This window comes from Parasteatoda tepidariorum, chromosome 6 (genome assembly GCF_982258835.1).
Source record: "Parasteatoda tepidariorum strain Cologne lab strain chromosome 6, Ptep-v5.0, whole genome shotgun sequence".
NCBI classification, from domain to species: Eukaryota; Metazoa; Arthropoda; class Arachnida; order Araneae; family Theridiidae; genus Parasteatoda; species Parasteatoda tepidariorum.
In genome coordinates this window covers 24,334,211-24,354,313 of record NC_141760.1, presented here as the reverse complement: position 1 = coordinate 24,354,313, position 20,103 = coordinate 24,334,211, and the positions used below count along the sequence as shown (strand labels likewise).

Genomic DNA, 20,103 nt, shown 5'->3' with positions numbered 1-20,103 from the left:
AGTATAAACAGTTCTTAACATCGATTTTTTTCAAACTTCCAATTTGGCAATTCTTATATTTGTTTACGTTGAAGCATCATTTCTGATTGTGAGAATCAAATACTCACTTTTTAAAAAAATATAAAATATCACTGCACGAATTTTACTGTATTTTTTTTTAATAATTTATCAATTCAACTAACTGTGGATAATTAAATTTGCTACACTATTTGTGTCGCAAATTTAATTATGCGAGAATTTTAAAATTGACAAGAATTTAATAACGTATTGTCCATTTGATATTATTTCTTATTTAGTTATTCTTATTTCCATCTTTGTATTGTTTTAAGAATTTTATAAAATTAGTGAAAAAAATAGGGGTATCTAAATAATTTTAATAAAAACGACCATGATAAATGCGTTTTTTAAAATGCTTTCATTTCTTTTTTGATTAAAATGAAATGCTTTTCTTCAGGTTTCCTTAACTATTTTTATTTTTCATGTATAATAAACTTTGGAAGTCTTTCCTCCTGTCTAGCTTAGTTGTTTCTTAATCCTAGAAAGTAAAACTGAACATATTCAAGTTCCTCAGATATTAATTTATTTATTGCTATAAAGTATTAAATCTGAAAAAAAAAAAAAACTGATTAATTAATCATGTCATAATTATTGTGGTAATTAAAAAAAATCATAACTAGTTCAAAATTTTTAAAAATCCAAATTTTACAAAGTAACTTTAAATGGGATCGAATGTTTGTATCAAAAATATTTTTTTTCTTTAGAGAATATTTCTTCTAAACTACAGCATATTTTATACAACGTGGCTATTAACCCCCACTGATTATTTTTTAATCTTATTTTAGAAATTTTAATGTTTGTGAAGAAGACTTTTTCATTTGGAAGAATTCTTATCTTGCATGATAATGCAACAAGCTCAAGAAAATTCGTAAGTTCTGATAAAACTTATTAACAAACAAAAAAAAATTTAATAATCTGTAAATTCTTAAAATTGCATAATTCAAATTCATAATCATAGTCTCTTTAATATAAAATAAATTTTAAAGAAAGACATTATAATGTGTAAAACTACAAATGTATAAAGTTAATAAAAATGAAGTTAAAAGTCATATAGTGTGTTTGGCTGATGTGGACCAAAGAATACCAATTTAACATGTAATGCAGAAGTTTGATAGCATTTTTTACTCTTTAAGTTTTAGAAAATTAAGCATTACAATTGTTTTAATGATAAAACATTATTTTAGGGTGATCAAATGAGTGGTAGTACTATTGTAGTGTAAAACAAATTGTGTATTTGATTGACTTAATTTATTCTTTTAACTTTTTTTTTGTAGAACATTTAATGATGATCTCATAAGCAGTGAGGAAGCCGAAGAATTGGAAAAAAAATACGTAAACCAGGTTAAAAAAGATTATATACTTATTACACTTATCATTTTATTTTCAAACTGTTTTAAATTTGTGAAAATAATAATTGATATTTTAACTATCAATAACTGTGCAAATTATGTGAAAGGTATTTGAATAAAGTTTGCTCTATATAAAGTAAAAAAGTTTTGTTACAGTTGTAATTTGATTACAAAAGATTGATCATAAATGATTTACTTCAAGCAGTGAATAATATTAAATTTTTTTTTGTAAAAACAATAAACTTAAATTTATTATATAATTAATTTTAATATATATTTATCTACATAGACAAATTACTTAATTTTATTACATACTTAACCCTTAGAGATACAATGAACATTAGTTTACATAATTATCTAACAAAGCATTGTTAAAAAAAAAAAAAAATTACAAATGTAAACATTAACTTATATTTTCATACCTATTATGTGTCAAAATCTTTATCACAAGTAAAAAAAATAGTTATAGTATTTACTTGAATTGTCTTCTATATTATTTCTGGTTTCACATTGGATAAAAAATTTTTTTATAGACATATTGAACGATTTCAAAATTCTAACAAATTCCGAAATCGGTATTTAAATATATTTTCTGCTTTTAGTAATACTTTCTTTATATATTCAACAGTGAAGTTACAAATAGTATTTACTTGAATTGTCTTCTATATTATTTCTGGTTTCACATTGGATAAAAAAATTTTTTATAGACATTTTGAACGATTTCAAAATTCTAACAAATTCCGAAATCGGTATTTAAATATATTTTCTGCTTTTAGTAATACTTTCTTTATATATTCAACAGTGAAGTTACAAAATTAGCTTAATATTTTGCATTCTCCCATATGGAAAAAAATTAGGACATTTTATAGGGTTTTGAATTTATAAAAAGAAACTCAAACAGAAACCTTTTTGATAACCTTTCTTTTTTTCAACATCACAGGTGTATGAGAAAATTGCGGATCATTTTTGCTCGACCCGATATAAAGCATGGCCTAAAGTGGCAGAATTTCTTCAAAACATTCCGCCTGGTTCTCTTATTTTTGATATTGGATGTGGAAATGGAAAAAATATGAATCACAGCATTGGATGTTACGAGGTACTCAGTTTACTATGTTAAATGTATATAAATTGTAACAGATTTTTATAAAGGGTACAATCAATTCTCAATAAACTGATTTAATTAAACACATAAGTTAAATGCCTCCGATTGAACATCTATATTAGAAACAAATGTTTGTATTTATCAACAATTAATTTAAATCTAATTGTATTTTTCACAGATTAATTAGCTAAAGCTGTATGATTAACTAATTTGAAAATATCTTGTATATTTTTATAATACTTATCAATATAATACTACAATCTTGTATTACATTTATACATTTCATGATTTAGCACCAAGCATATCAAAAGTAAAGTTATGATATAACTGAAAGTTGTCTTTTTGTGATTAATCTAGATAGATTGAAAATAACTGTAAACATTAACATACATTTTAGTTAAGATTTTATTATTTTTAGTTCAATTAAATTATGTACTACTGTTTTAAAATATATTTAAAAAATAGATTATATATTATAAAATTAAAATTATATGTTATTAAAATATATTATATTTCTTTAATTAAGCTTATAAAACATAATAAATAGAAGTAGAGAAAAATATATTGTTTCGATTTTATTAAAAAAATGTTGTAAACTTACTTCAATCTATTAAATCTCTTTTGTATTAATATATTATAGATTGGTTGTGATGCCTCATATAACTTATCAAAACATTGTTCTGGAAAAAGTGAAGTTTTAGTTGCAGATTGCTTAAAACTTCCTTTTCGAGATGATTGTGCTGATGTAGTTATCTGCATTGCTGTTATACATCACATGTCAACAAAGGTAATTTGTAACCATGATTATTGGTTTTTAATCAACTAGTAAACTAAAATGGGTGAAATTGTATTAATTTGAATTTATTTTAATTATATTTTGAAAATAAAACATACATGCCTGCATTAATTTGTTGTTTTTATATAATATCTTAGATGAGTTTGAAAAATTTTTTTGGAGTATGTTTGATAAGTACGTTTATTTAGTCCAATGTACACATCAGCACAAAATTGGATAAATACACCAGCTATTAATATCAGCAATAGGATCTTTAATGTTGATGATTCTTAGTTTATATACAAGAGAAAAAATGTCTTTAAACTCAAATTTGTATGAAGTCTGAGCGATTTGGAAACTGATTTTCAGATAATAAGGTAAAACAATCAAGTTGTTAAAGTTTGAGTAAGAGAGTTTGGTGCATTGGTAGATTAATTTTCTATAGATGGAATCAATAATATCAGAAAGAAAACTGCGGTCTACAGGGCTTTAAGGTAAAGGAGCTCTTCATTGAGAAGATAACTATTTGAACAAATTTTAGAAGCACAGTAAACAAGTACACTTCATGTTTCAATCAAAAGATAGCTGCCTTACATGAGCTTGTTTACTGTACTTATAAAATTTGTTCAAATAATTATCTTCGCAATGAAGAGCTCCTTTACTTTAAAGCTATCACTGTAGACCACAGTTTCACTGCTAATTCTATTGATATTCCATCCGCAGAAAATTAATCTTGCAATTCACCAAACTCTATAATTTGAACTTTACTAATGTTTTTATTTTTTTTTAAATATCTGAAAATCAGTTCTCAAATTGCTAAGATTTTGTAGAAATTTGAGTTTAAACTCATTTCCCCCCTTTAAATAAACTGTATTACACCAACCTCAAAGACACTGTTGCTGATATTAATAGCTGGGATATCTATCAAATTTTGTGTCAATGTGGTATTGCGTATGTTGGACTAACTAAACATTCCATTAGACTTCAAATTAAAGAACAGCAAAATCAAGACATTTACCGATCTCTCATAGCTCTACATAGTTGGAATTCTAATCATAGATTTGAGTTTTTTTGTCGCTAAAATCATTAAAAACTACTCTTTATCTACTGAACTTGATTTTTGAGAGTCATTTCATGTTTTGAAAATTTCCAATAATATTTAGTTACTGACCTTAATAGTATACCACCATTTAATAGTCTATTATAATTTAATCTATTGCTTCCTCGGGATCTTGCCAAATCCCCTCGCACCCGTTACTTCTCTCTATTTTTATTGTTTTGTTATTGTGACATTAGGTCACAGCCTAATTTATAAATATCCTGTTTTTTTTTCTTAATCAATAATACTAATTCTTTTTAATTTTGTAATACATTCTTTTATTTTCATCATCTTTCTTTAGCCCCTTAAGCGATAGCGCAATTTGGACATTCTCCCCCTAAAATTCCTTACCAGCTCCTTAAAAGAGCCCCTTTTTTTCGAGAGGTTTCCACCCTTTTTTTCTGAGAATTCCACTGGTCGTCGGCATCTTTCATCTCCGCGTGTTTGTTGTGTTTCTCAACCGTAACTTTTAACGCATAATCAATTTTTCGTCTCAACTCGTGATTTTTAGATAATTTAACTTTAACTTGCACAACATGCACTACAACTTCAATTTTAAGTTTTAGTATCTTATAAAAAGGATGAGCGCGAAAGACGGATAGCTTTCGATAATTTGATGTCATATAATTTGCTGCCCTCCGCTTAACGGAGTTTTAACATTTTTTGCTCCCACCTCCCTAAGGTGGAGAAGTTTTTTTTTCTCGAAGATGGCTTCTCTGCGCCATCTTCATTTTGATGTTGGGTTTTGTTCGCTGAGAATAACTCACCTATCGCCATGCTGTACTTTTCATTATCTCTGATGAATTGCTTACTGAAGAATTTTCCTTTTCCTGACAAATTGGATTAATACCTACTAAAGAATTTTCCTGATAAATCGGTTTTTAAATGCCTACTAAAGAACTCTCCTGATAAAATCTCCAGTTTTTTTAAAGGATGATCCGCTGACCAACTACCGTCAGGGATGGAAATCCCCCACGGTCATTTTTCACTCCTGTTCCAGTCATCACTAGTTCCACATCCTTGGCATGGGCCATTCCTAAAATGATGTCGTGCCTCAACATGGTGATTTGTCTAGTTTGTTTTTCCTCCAATAAAACAATAGTGATTTTTTTTTCAAAAAAGAACTGGACTGATTCCTTTTTCACTACCCAAAAAAAGTTTTTGGTTTGTTTCATCCTAAACTCATCTCCGATCCAGGACTGGATATCTTTTTATGCCTAAAAAGGTATGTGTTTTAAATATACTTGGTATCTTCTAGAACTGTTTTTTGAAGAAGAAGAATTACTATTTTTCTGGGTTAGCCAAACTTCGTAAAATGTACAACTAACTATGTTTCACCCGGCCATTATTTTTTTAGTTTTTCTCTTTTCTAAATTGTTATTTTTTTGCAACTTTTTCATTCTTTCTATACCCAACCTTAACAGGGCAGTTATATTCAGGGTATCTGCTACATTTTAGATTTTCAAATTCAAGACTAATTCCAAGAACTTTTCACGAAGTTACTATTTTCACCCGACAAAAACACAACAATTTAAAAAAGCATTATAATAACATTAACTGATATGATAGGTATAATCAAACGGATAACATTATATAATAACATTAACTGAAATGATAGGTATTATACTCTGCATCTTCATATTAATAGATTTTAAATTTAAAAAATAGAGTAAAGAAAGTGTTGAAGCAATAAAATAGCTGCTAAATTAACTGAAATGATAGGTATTATACTCTGCATCTTCATATTAATAGATTTTAAATTTAAAAAATAGAGTAAAGAAAGAGTTGAAGCAATAAAATAGCTGGAAAAAAATACAAAAGCAAATAATTTTTTTTTCTGCAGAATTATATTCTAAAAATACTTTTCTGGTTCATCAGTAAGGAAATAAATACTGATTTTACTGTTCTCATTTCCGAATAAAAAAGATTTGCCAACAACTGGCTTGCTTCAGTTAGAATTAATTGATAAAATAAAAAATAATAACAAAAATTCTGAAATCAAAAAAGTTTAAAAGATAATTCGCTCTAGAAATGCCGCTTTTTCTTTCATTTTTTTGAAAGAACACCATAATTTTCAAACACGATAAAAATATTTCATATTTTAATAAAATATGACCGTGAATGGGGATTTTGTTACAAATTTGGATATTCAGAACACCACAAAATTAGGGGAGGGGGTAAATTTTAATTTTAAAAATTTAATTTTTTGGCACCCTAAATCCATGACTTTCCATGATTTCTTTAAAAAAATAGTTAAAATCATTAAAAATTTTGTTCAATACTGAATTTCATGACTTTCCAGGTGTACGGATACCCTGTATATTGTGTGTCTGTGTCCTGATTTGTTAAATCACTTTGTATCTACCTGTTTATCTTTTTACTTTGTCATTTGGTGTTTAGACACAGAGAAAGGTTCTTGTTCATAGAACGGAAACTATAATATGTCTATTTCTGTATTTTAATTTTTTTTTTGATAATAAAATGCTAATCACATTTTGATACAATTTGAAATTATTCTTGTTAACCATATTTTCTTAAAAGAAGTCTGTCGAATAGTTTTTGAAATTTTGGAAAAATACCAATATTTAAGTGTTATAAAAGAACATTGTATAAGGAATAAGATTACAATCTATTTTTAAAAGGAAATTGAAATATTTGGTTTTCATAATTAAAAACTATTCATTTTTCTGTCTCTTCATTTTGTGCCAGAGTGGTGGAATCCATAAATTCCTTTCACTAGTTTCTGTCACTCCACATTCTTGGCATCCTAAAGTTGTCGACTGCTAATTGGCAAAGAATATTATTTTTTTTAATTACACCCAAAGACTGTCTCTCAGTAAGAACATCTCCATAATTTAACAACGTGGCAAAGTGTTGTATAAGTAAGATCTTTTGCTGAAAAATCTCAATTATTACAGAAATGTCCATTAAAACCTATTACCACAAAGCTCTTCAATCTTTTCTTAATAACTAATTTCCCTTATTCAGGTACGGAGGAAGAAAGCAATACAGGAAATATTGAGGGTTCTTCATCCAAAGGGACAATGTTTAGTATACGTATGGTCAATGAAGCAAGAGGGTCCCAAGGGATCATCTGCTTATTTAAAAAAATCTAGAGAACCTCTTTCAATTTTAGAATCCAAAGTTGAAGAAATCAAACTTTCTAATTCAAGAACTATACAGATGCCTGTGCATAAGAATCGGACAGAATTTAGCAGTAAAGATATATTGGTACCATTTAAATCGGGTGACAAGGTTGAACACAGGTTTTATCACCTTTTCCAAGAAAATGAACTTGAAGATTTAATTAAGGATTGTGGATCAAATATTATAAAATCTTATTATGATGATGGTAATTGGTGTGCAGTGTTTGAAAAATAAATATTTGTTCCTCCTTTTTGTGTGCCATAATTTTAAAGATTGCAGCCAAACAATACAGAAATGAATGCTTTGAAAAAAACATTAAATAATTTGTTTTATAAAATAAATTACTAAACTAATAAGAATAAAAATATATTTATTTATCAATAATATTTATAAACAAAATCATATTTACAATCAATATGTCAATAGATCACTATAGTATGATGCTCCATGAAATTAAAAAGGTTAAAACGTTATTCTAAAATGTCACAAAGAAAACCTGCAAGAAAAATACATTCAATACTAATTTCAATAAATACATAGCATAATGAAAATATTTCAATTGATAACTTGTAAACATACAATGAGTGAGCTTAGAGCGATATAATAAGCCACATATTCTGATTGCCCAGAGGAGCATTTCGGTGAAAAATTTTAAGATTTCTATGTAAGTCATAAAATGTTTTTGTGCATCATGTTGCTATCTAGTGTAAATTCTGAATACATGTAAAGTTTCTAACTGTTAACAGTATTAAGGAACAGGTGTAAAAATATCACCTCGGGAACTGCAGTTCATTACTATATTGCTCTAAGTTCAACAATTAAAAAGACATTAGATAACAAAATTTAAAGAAATAAATTATTTAATAATTCTTTTATATATATGTATTATATACTTTTATATGATAGTTCAAATGATGACAATTAAATCAAACAGGAATAATTAACGTATCAAATATTACCATAATTTTAAAGTTTTAGATAGAATGCTTGACACAAATAGGATAAGTATCAATTTTTTAAAAATAATTTTAAGATTTTGATATTAACAAAGAATTGTTTTGTCAGATCTTAGAGTTCAAATAATGAATAACCTGAAGACCAATTTTCTGACAAGGTGATGAAAAACTTAAATGATAAGTGATATCACTTATATAAAATCTTTAAATTTACTATATTGTACTATTCTGCTACAACTTACCATTGAAGTCCTTTACTGGCCAAGTGAGAACTTACAGGCAAGTAAAATTGACTATTTTTAAAATTGTTCTTAATTTAATACAATTTTAATTAAATTATAAATAGCATTTATATTTATAAAAACAAAAATCAACATTTTGTTCATATTAATCATCATTTGAAATATGTGATATTCAATAGAATATAAGTTATAATTTAAATATTGCTAAGTCTTTTAAGGCTATAATATATTCATTACGAAATAGTTGTAAATGTCTGTTTATAAAGTGAGGGTGAAAGATACTGAGTTGTCATTCTGAAAGATTGGGACTCAATCCTAAGTGAAAGCTTGTATCCAAAGGCATGTGATTCTTCCTCTAAATCACGGAATTATGCGAATCTCCAGATCTTTGATTCACGGACTTCCAGGAATCAATTTAGATTCAGACAAAAGTTTCTCAGAGTTTCACTGATCTAAAATTTTCATAGCTTTACGTAAGCAAAATCTCGTTAACCAGACATTTATTCTGTCAGAACCAGTACCATTTTTCTTCCTAAATTCTCAATTATGGATGATAATGACTTTTTATTACCCAAATTTGTAGAAAAAAATGCAATTTTGGATAAATTTCAAGAACACGAGCTGAAAAAGAAATTCCCTAGTAACTTTGGAATCGATGAACAATTGAGGAAACACATTAAGTTATTCCTCAATGGCCAGCATTTAAAAAATCGTTCGCTATAATTTTTTTTTTTTTTTGCATTTGCAAAATGTGGAGCAATTTTGTTGCAAATTCCGATTTGTAACAGAATAAGTATTTATCCATGTGATATATTTGCCCTTTTTTCATTTGACTCCAATTAAATCAAATTAATTTGTAATATGTAGGACAGGAAAATTCCGAATCTCGCATTTCAGTTATCACTTTTCGCCGCGCTCGATACCATCGTAAATCCGTGTTTAAATTTTTTTTTCTTTTGCAGTTAGTCCAGTTGATTTTCTCAAGATTTATAAAATTCCAATATTATTACGACACGCAAAATTTGAACTGCACATTTGAGTAGTCACTTTTTGGTGATCTTGATTTACGTCGAAACAATCTTAAATCCATGGTGTTTTATTACTATTATTGCAACACATTTTCTCATTTTTTAAAAATTTATAGATTTTCTATACATTATGACACACAAAATGTAATTAGTGCATTCATTAGTCACTTTTTGGCACAATGATACAGCTGTTTTTTCGATCGACTATTTTACAGATATTAATATACTAATATCCTCATGGTTTCTTAAATACTGATATTTTCATAACATGTTATTAAGAATCGAAACATTCAAATCGCACTTTAGAATAAATGCTTTTTAACACACTATTTGCGATAAATCTATACATTGTTTCAATCTTTTTTATTTTTTATTGCCAGTCATAGCTGTTTATTTTCACCTGATTTTTAAAATTCTGATACGGAAAATTCAAATTGCACTCGGGTACTCAAAATTTGATGTTAAAATTCTACAGTTTTTTTCCATAAATTTTTGAAGTTATCACTACTGATTTTTGCATATTTTAGAAAATCTCGATATTTTAAATAAGATATTTATTTATAACATGTGATTCACGCTACGTGACTCTCGAATCGTACATTTAAATAACCCCTTTTTTGGCGTGTCTGATTCATTTGATTTTGTCATAGATACACATTATTTTCTTTTTCAGTAATTGCTGTAAATTTCACAGTTTTTAAAAACCTTTTTTTCATGCTATGAAGGAGGTGCGAAGTGCAAAAAAGGAGGAATATGTAATTTTTTTCAATATAATATATATATATACTCTTTTATGTGTTCATGAGAACAATTTGTTTCAGATTAAAAAAAATTTCTTTCTCTCTTTAAATTTTATAAATGTTCCTTTTGTGCTTAAAAATAAGTTTAATTTTCTTTTACGTACATAAAAACCTACACAGTGAGGAAAATAAAATTCAGATAATTTCTTCCTCCAGCAATCACATGTCTGTATCTATCACCTTGTTTAATTAAATAAATGAAAAACATATGAAATACACTTACTGGACAAATAAATATCTTAAGTAGGAGTATCCCACTGCTCAGAAGATAGGCCATCATCTCGACACTGAGCCCTTTAAAAATTTAAAAGTTATTTCATGAAATGACATTTAAATGAGAGATTTGAAGTCTGAAAGTTCTAGGCTAAATTTGATTCATAAGTTGCACTTTGAGAAGAAAGCTAAATTTCGTTGCTCACACATGGAATAGTAATTTATAAAGCTTTATTTATGTACAGTTTTATAGATTGTTTTATTTATCTTCTTTTGTTTCTTTCATGCATAACTTCATAATTTTCATATGTAGTATTATGTTGCATGCAACCTAAGACAGAGAACAGGCACGAGAAGCAAAATAGCAAATTAAGAAGAAAAGGTGGAAATGCACATAAAAAATTAACACTTGAGAAACAATTATAAACTACATTGCGTTCAGAAAATTTATTAATTTTTTTTTTAAATAGTGCATAATGGAAGATAAAGAATAAATTTAATATTAAATTATAACAATTATTTTAAATTTTGACAAGAAAATGTAGCATTTGAAAAAACAATTTCAATTTCTTTTTTGCTTATATAGAAAATCAAATCATTATTAAATATTCCTTTTTACTGAAGTCTAATTAGTATCTATTGAAACTATTATTCTGAACTTAAAAATATTGTAAATAAATAAGATAAAGTATTTACAAAAACTAGCTAATATAAAATTTATACTAATACCTGTCTTTATTTTTTTTAAATTTAATATGTAAATGATATAAAAAAAACAAAAACACTTTTACTTTTCAAACATGCTCTTGAGTACAGCTCCACTTTCTTTATAGCGATCTTCATTAGCTTTAGCAGCCTGTTTCCACCTTATGAAGTTAAGAGAAAAGAAATTAAATGAAATCAAATGAATATAAATGTATGAAAAAAAAAATCATAAAATGAAATATACTTTTGTCTCACAGCTTTCCAGTGAAGTAAATGTTTGATCATTAATGCGTCTGTAGTATTTGTTTTATTTGATCCATCCTAAAAAAATTAAATAAGGTTTTATTTATAAGAAAATAATCCCCCGTACAAACAAATCACAAAAGTTTAAAATGTTTAAATTAAAGATAGTGATGTTATAGGAGAATTTAGTATTATTTTGAAGCTGGCTGCAAAAAACTTGCTCTTTTAAAATAAGATCTTAATAATTTTTTAGCAATAAATTTTAGCATAATTAAAATGGTTCTTGTAAATAATGCAGTATCTGTAATCTATTAAAGATAGAAACACAACTAAAAAATGTTAAAATACTGTTTTATCATAAAAAATATTAATTAGTAGGCACAACTTACTGAACAAATGACAAAGTGATCAACAGGTTGAGGAACAGGAGATGGAACTCTTAAGTCTCTACCTTGCAAGGGACGAGGAGGTGGAAGCTGATAGACATCTTCTGTCACTGGATTTTCAGAACCCTTTGGAAATGAAATTTATCAACAATGAACCAATTATTAATATTATTATAGTTACCAATTATTATAGTGCATGTAAATATTTAGTAATATTACACTTAACATGGTTAAAACAATATTATGCATGCACTAATACTAACAAGAAATGTATCAACACAAATCACCTGGGCCAAAATTTGATTTATTTGATATTAAGCTACCAAATCTCTGTTTTAGTTCTCTTTGGGTCTGTGGTTTTAAACAAGAGTCTAAGATCCAACCTTAAAACAGTTATTTTCCTTAGCAAACATGGCACCCATTTTATCGATTTTTAGACTGATCAAACAAGTTCTGATGTTTAAGGGATAATTTTTTTTTGAATTATGTGTAACAGAAGAAAAAAATTAATGTTCAAGTTAGTATTTTCACAGTTAATTTAAAATTACTGCAAATAATCAAAAAATTAGGCTATAAACATTCCAGTAAAAAAAAAAAAAGTCAGACTGTACTAATCATATTACTTTTGAAATAAAAGCTTTGAGATTAAAATAGTTTGAAGGTTCAAATTTGGTTATGTTACCAATTTCCACATATAAACCATAGTTATAACTTCAATTTGAACTGTCTACATCTGGAACATATTTTTCACTCTTCCAGTAAAAAAGTTATCCAAATTTATTTAATCATGTAATAAAACTAATAATTCAATGTTTATACCAATAGTTATTTATAAATTTTTTTATTCATATAATTGTGATAATTAACTGAAACAAATTTTAAAATAATATACTCACAGTTTACGTAATGTACACTGAAGTACTGTGCTCAAACGATACCTTTTTTTAGCGCAATGAACAAACTATACCATTTCGTCTTTAACAATAAAAATAAAGTGTATATCAGTTTAAAAATATTCAATATTATTTCGATTCCATCATTTCAACTGTATTACAAACTAAATCTTACAGCAACAAACTCTGGATGTTTTTTTAAAAAAAATAGTCACGTCACCTGGGATTTTAATGATTTTTTTTAAAATTTTCTTTTAGACTAATATTTAATTATCAAATAGCAGTTCATCAAACTGCAACAAATAAAAAGAGAATTCTAGAGAAAGAGTTTGGCAATGAGGAATTAAAAAAAGAAGCTTATTCTTATTACCTTATCTGTGTCTTCACAGCTTTCTACATCCTCACTTACAATTTCTTCTTTAGGTGTCGTAACTGGTTTATATAATGACTGATTATTAATCCAGGCTCTGCAAATCGGATAAAGTGGTGTCTGTTCAGTAAAAGGTGTCAAATCGACAGCTCGGTCAAATAGCTTCATAACGTATGAATCTGAAAAAATAATTGTAAGTAAATTGTAGTCACAACAAGACAATTCATTATTGAATTGTATGTTGTTTATCCCTAGAGAATTATATTTAAGAAAGAAAAATACAGAAAAGTTTAAGTTTAAAACAATTGTAATGACTAGAAGCAAAAAATAAAAAAACGTTCCTTATAATCAAATTATAAAATACAAATATATATATTTTACTTTTGAAAAATAAAATAAAATAAAAAGAATTAACTAAACATTATGAATACAAAATCAAAAGGCTTTTTTATATATACATAAATCTTACAAAAGTAAAATTTTTTTTAAAGTCTTCATTTAACTATACTTGCTTTAAAGAATCTCATTTACTAATAGTAATAATTTAATTCAAATATAGGACTCGATAAAATATTTTTTATTCTTTCACAATATATGTATGGAAAAATATTTTAATGTATAGAAAATTTAATGAAAAAATTTCAATTTGTATTTTTAGATGGTTCAAACAAAGCAGGAGAGCATATGTCATTTAAGCAGTGCATCACAATAATAATCTGCATATTGAAGCAATCTGCTATTAGCATAATACAAAAGGTGTAATATAATTTTTTTTAAAAATTTATGTGAGACATTGATAATCAAGATTCTACTGTACTTGCACCCTTTTCAATATTTTTATACTAGGCATGTAGATATTTTGTGATATATTTCGTATAAAAGAACCTTTTTTGATAAAAATTATTAAAAATGTTTAGACAAAACTATGATTAAATGACAAAATCATGGCTAGATGTTTTTTTTAAAAAAATATTATTATAATATTTATATAATTTTAAGCAGGCAAAAGTATTAAAAATTAGTTTATTTATTTTAAAGACAATAATAACTTTTACTAATTGAATTTGCAAAATCACTATTTCTAAAGAAAATATAAATTATTCAAATTCAGTAATTGCATAAAAAGTGTCAAATTAAGAATAAAAATTTACTTATCTGCCCAACCATCAAAGTATAGTGTATTGTACTTAAAATGTATATAAATTATAATAAAGTAGCATTAAATGTTTTATCAATTTGACAATTTCATTGCAAAGTATTTTGTACCAGTGCACAAAAAAAAAAGGAATTTATATAATATCCTTGTACATTTTCAGATGTTACTGAAGTTAAAAAAAAATGAAAGAAAACAATTTAAAGTAAATTTTGTGACTAAGAAGAAAGTTATCTAAAAAATTGTTTTTAAAAAATCCCTGGATAAATTGACACACAGGTAGATGTTTTTTCATATTTAGTTTCTTCAGAAGTACAGACTTCTTGGAATGGATAAAATAGTAATGCACAAAACGCATAAAATAGCAATTATTATATTGTTGGAACACAAGGCCCAATTTTGAAATGGCAATGAGTTACATTTCTTTGTCAGCATTACATTAGAATAATGAAAGTTTTGAAGTATAAAAATTAAATAATCAAATTGCACTAACTAGCATTTTTGTTCAAAGTTTCATCTTTACGACGACGTTTTCTTTGTGTTCTTTGAACAGGTCTTTTGGTAGGTGATAAAATAGGTGATGGTTCTCTGAAAATAATAAATTTCAAATTATTTCTCTGTTGATTAGCATTTATTCAGTTATATAAAGATATTAAATGATACCTAGCTATTTAAAATATGGATAAAAATTACAATAGGCAAACTGTTGTTTACAATACCAGTCACATCAACATAAAATATAATTAATAATAATAGACTCATAAAAAAAATTTAAGTAGAAGACACGTATTGACTCAAACTAAATTATGAGTATGGAGGAAAAAAAACTCAAAATATGTATGATCTTATATTTTAATTTTGGATGATCACAACTTAGCTTGGTGATTTAAAATTCTTTTGAATTTTAAACAGATAAATTGTCAGGTCTACATTTAGGAGACATACACAAAGTCTTCTCTTAAATGAAGACCTGATAACTTTCATGCTACAAATGTAAATAAATGTCCAAAACAAATAACAAATACAGAGAAAAAAATATTCCAAAATTATCACAGCTTTGCTTGGAGATCTTTCAAAATTATTTTAAATTTAAAGCACATGAGTTATAAAGATATGAGAGGTCTACATATAAGAGACACTTTCAATCTGCACTTCTAAAAGTAGAGTTGATAACTTATATGCTTCAAATGAATATACAGTGACCTCTCCCTTATGCACCACCACTTTTATGTACCTTTTTCATTTATACGATGTTTTTTATAGGTCCCAGTACATTAGGTAGGAAAATAATGATAAACATCCTTTGTTTATGCGTCACTCTAAACATAAATGTTTCAATTATGCGCCGAAATTTTAGGCTAACAGTTAAATTTTTTTATTCTTTAAATAATTTTTTTCGAAAAAAAAAAAGGTTTTAAATAAAAAAATTAAGCAATTTTAAGCAGATAAAGCCTTGTTACAGATAAGAGGAAACATATTGTTAGATCCTTCTAAATAGTTCACTTTTCTTCCCCCTGCAACCTTCTCATTTTTGCTGTTTCTAGAAAGACATTTTTTCCACACTTTTGTATAGGGTGTCTTATCTGTTACACCAACAACAATGAAACTCCATTCATCTTAAAGAAAATGACCATTCCTCTTGCTCAGAGGTTAGTTTTACTCCCATGCCGCTTTTTAGAAAGAAGAAAAAAGAAATACACCTGAAATATGAAAGAGACAGTGATCACTTACTTGCAGTCAGATGGACATCCTGAGTAAATAAAAGGACGTGGTCTGTTTAGTGACAGTAGAAATCGAACAACTTTTGATGTCAAGTACTTTCCTATTTATCAAGTGATGTTTCACCCCCTCCCATAAAACTAAAATTTTTGTGGAGAACTGTTCAGTTATATCTAACTTAAACTTGTGGAGGATAAGCACGTGGTGGATGATACTGACGAGGATGATAAAGTTCCTCCAAATCACACAACAGTATTAAAAGCTTTAGACACTATTCGTGACTTTACAAATTAATTCTGGTTTTGAAACTCCCTTATCCCATTTATATGAACTGGAAAAAACTATTTTTGAAATACGTCGGCAAAAACAAATACAAACATGTATTAAGGATGATTTTGTAAGAAAAGAAATTGTCTTTAGGTATGTTAAATTTTTCCTTTGTATAATTATAGTAAATACCAAAACAGTATAAATATTAACATTTAATCTTTCAAAAAATATTTATTCCTTTTGTCACTGCAATTTACTTTGAGTTTTAGAATTTTGAAGTTTTTCACTTATGCGTCTCATTCACTTACGCGCTTTTTTCTGTTGGCCCCTTACACCAGTGTATAAGTGAGTGTTCCCTGTAAATGTTAAAAATAAAAATATGTATAACTGCACCTATGCTTGGTGATTTTTAAAAATTGTAATAAATTTAAACCCAATGATGGTTGTGCATGTAAAAAGTTGTATTTTAATCTGCAGTCTTCTCTGCATCTAAAACCAGTTTTTTCATGTTATTAGATAGGGAAATAGTGTATAGGGGAGAAACATCCTCCCAATTTTGCCCATTAGCTAAGCCACTAGTGGATTAAAGCACATAAGCTATAGATATTTTTGAGAGCTACAAGTTTTTAAACCAAAATTTATAGCTTTTAAATACTCAATATTTTCATGATTGCAATTGTAATTTATACACAAAACATGTGTAAGACATAATTATTTGTGACAAAAGCAAAAATGTAGTAATAGAACTCCCCCCCCCCCTCGTAGTTTCAAAAGATGCATACTAAGAAAAAAAACATACATATAACTTGTAAATCATGACTAAATTAAAACTTGAAAAATTTAGAGTGTAATAATAATTTACATGATAACCAAGTTGTTCTTTTTTTAAAACTTGTATATCGTGTAAATTATTATTAAATAAATATGAATACATGTATTTTCCTTCTTAAGAACATCACTTTAAAATTTAAAAAAATAAAATACAGAAGCTGTTTAATTCTCCTCCATTAAAGAAATGTATTATTTAATAACCTGGTAGAAAAAATTAAGCGTATACACTTAGCAAAAACCTTAAGCTTCACACTTTTAGATGTAGTCATTTGTCACTTGCCTGTTATATTATTGTAAAATAAAAATTTACATACATTTCATTAATAGAAACACAATATTTGATAAGAAGAGGTAGTATTTGCATACCTTTTTATCATTAAGTCTGAAAAGCCTTTATTACAATCATCATCAGAGGAGGAAGGGCTAAAATAAACAAATATATAAAAACATAAAAAGTGCAAAACATTAAGTATTTAAATAATTAATATTAAAAATTGTGTGTACCTTTCCTCAGTTTTTTCAATTATAAATTGTAGGGCTTCATCCAATTTAGATCTGGCACTTTCTAACTCAGGACCTAAAATTTAAAAACATCAATTTTGTTTGTATTTACATGTAAATAAATTAAAAAAATGTACACTTCTGAGGCTTAGCTAAAAAAAATATTGTATTTTAGTATTGAGAGAATAAAATATATTCAAGTTTTTTTTTGTTGCGTTTTAAAAAAAGACGTAATTTTATCGTAAAATCACAGTGGTGTTCATGACATTATTAAAGCTAAAATTATGAAATTTTTTCTTTCAAAAATCATTTCTCTCAAATAATGTTTTTAGTTGAAAGTAACTATTATTTGTCAAAAAATCCCTAAATATTTTTGTCTAAAAATCCCTAAATATATTATCTTTTACAATTAATTTATCTTTGCGACATCAATAATTCATTTAGAATAGTTTCCTGCTAAAAATCCATAAATGTGTATCAAACTAACATTAAGTGTATGTACAGATCTACGTAATGCAATTCTATAAACTACAGTTTGCTATAACCCACATTAACTTCTACAGGTGTAAAGAAGAAAAATTGCTGGAAAATTAATTTCTTTTACTAAGAAAGAGCAATTATCTTTTTACATTATTTTTTAATTATTTGCTCAGAGGTTAAAATTTTTAAGAGCTCAGCAAACCAAAATTGATAAATCTGTTTGTTATTAGTTAGTCACCAATGCAAACTTACTGAGTGCAAGAAACTTCTGTTTTTGAATTTTTATTTTTAAGTGGTGACATATTATTATTATTTTTTTTAAATAAATAGATAAAATGGCCGAAAGTTTTTTAATTGGCAAAATGGAAAAGTACCCATCTTTCAAAATAGCTAAAAATTAATTTTTTAAATAAAAAAAAACTTAAAATTTTTAGAGTTGAAATCAATTTTTCATTATTATTATTCTTTTTCTAAGACAAATATATATTTTCTATAGCGAGTAAGGTACCAACAGAAAACTAAAATAATTATTTTATTCAATTTAATAAATTGTATAAAATATGTTGAAAACAATTTTACCAAGAAATTCAATATATTGTTTAACACTCAAAACTACGAGAGCCAGGATAATTTAATAACTTTTGTAAAAATCACAAATTTTACATTTTCCAGGCTTTTAAAAATTTGTTTATACACCAGATACAATACTTTAAGTACATTATTTGGCAAGAATATAGAATAGGGTGTTTCTTGGATTATGCACAGTAATTTGGAGTTTTTACTGTATATGAAATCTTCCATATTCCTATTACTTCATCAAAAATTTTTTATCATAAAATCTCACTTTTCATTATTTTCCATGTATTTTGCAAGAACATAAAAATTTAGAAAAATAAGAGAGTTACATTATTGTAAACTCTTACCCACTATTTTTATTGATAACAAGTTTTGAGATTTCTTATTAGAATAGTTTAAGTAAATAATTATTACACTTAAAAATATAGATATTTTTCATTTTGTTCAAACCAATTTTTCTCGATGATGATCTGTATATTTTTTAAAAATATATTTTAGAATTTTTCATAATAAAATAATAAGATAATACACCAGACCTAAGAATTATTGAAATGATAATTTAAATAGAATGTTAGCTATTAATCCGTATACCTTATTTGGAGTAAAGTAAAAGAAAAATATGAAGACCAAGGATTTGAAGTAATGAAAAAGTTAAATATTTTCAATTTTATTCATAAGTTGAAATATTGAATGACTTTATTTAAACAATTATTACTTATTGAGTTAACTAAAAATGCATACCATTACTCTCTTGTTTTATTTTGAAAGCCATATTTTGCATCTGTAAAATAATTTGTTTGCAGTTCAAAGTTTTCAAACAAATAAGAATAAACTTAATTTATTTAAATAAATTACTAAAACATTTATAAAAAGCAAAATATATTCAATTAATGAAACAAATCAAAACCAAATTTGTTTATTTTGGTCGTATGGCGTCCGCGTAGTTTTCAAATCTGAGATTGAGGCTGAGCTAGATCATTAATTTTACTAAAAATAACTGGTTGGAAAATATTACAAAAATATAAAATAAAGCTTGAGAATTCCTTATTAATAAAATTACAGATGATGTATACAAAAACTAATTTGGGATTTATAGATCAAATGAGCTTTTATTTTAATTTATGGTTCTTGTTGTTTGTATCTGTAACTATTTTTCTCACCATAGCAACCGGTTCTTTTAAGTTCTGTTTTGGGTTTTGATATGTTTA

At 26.2% G+C, this 20,103-nt stretch overlaps 2 protein-coding genes across 3 annotated transcripts; one reads left to right on the top strand and one right to left on the bottom strand.

Annotated features, from left to right (window-relative positions):
• Window positions 1-25: 25 nt before the first annotated feature.
• On the top strand, window positions 26-7,779 carry LOC107446530 (tRNA (carboxymethyluridine(34)-5-O)-methyltransferase ALKBH8). Of its 2 annotated transcripts, none has more exons than XM_043045098.3 (6): window positions 26-88; window positions 843-925; window positions 1,332-1,398; window positions 2,347-2,502; window positions 3,149-3,295; window positions 7,371-7,779. In XM_043045098.3, the coding sequence occupies exons 2-6, from the start codon at window positions 897-899 to the stop codon at window positions 7,761-7,763; spliced, it is 792 nt and encodes a 263-aa protein (XP_042901032.2). In that variant the 5' UTR covers window positions 26-88; window positions 843-896; the 3' UTR covers window positions 7,764-7,779. The 2 variants fall into 2 exon arrangements, with proteins under 2 accessions (XP_042901032.2, XP_015916692.3); XM_016061206.5 differs by having other exon boundaries at window positions 46-264.
• A 103-nt stretch (window positions 7,780-7,882) lies between these two features.
• On the bottom strand, window positions 7,883-19,862 carry mip40 (Myb-interacting protein 40). Its single transcript, XM_016061207.5, has 10 exons — window positions 19,637-19,862; window positions 17,843-17,915; window positions 17,705-17,761; window positions 15,012-15,106; window positions 13,366-13,544; window positions 12,106-12,228; window positions 11,718-11,794; window positions 11,560-11,634; window positions 10,779-10,849; window positions 7,883-8,025 (listed from the first exon to the last, which is right to left on the bottom strand). The coding sequence occupies exons 1-9, from the start codon at window positions 19,674-19,676 to the stop codon at window positions 10,795-10,797; spliced, it is 774 nt and encodes a 257-aa protein (XP_015916693.2). The 5' UTR covers window positions 19,677-19,862; the 3' UTR covers window positions 7,883-8,025; window positions 10,779-10,794.
• Between the last annotated feature and the right edge of the window lie 241 nt (window positions 19,863-20,103).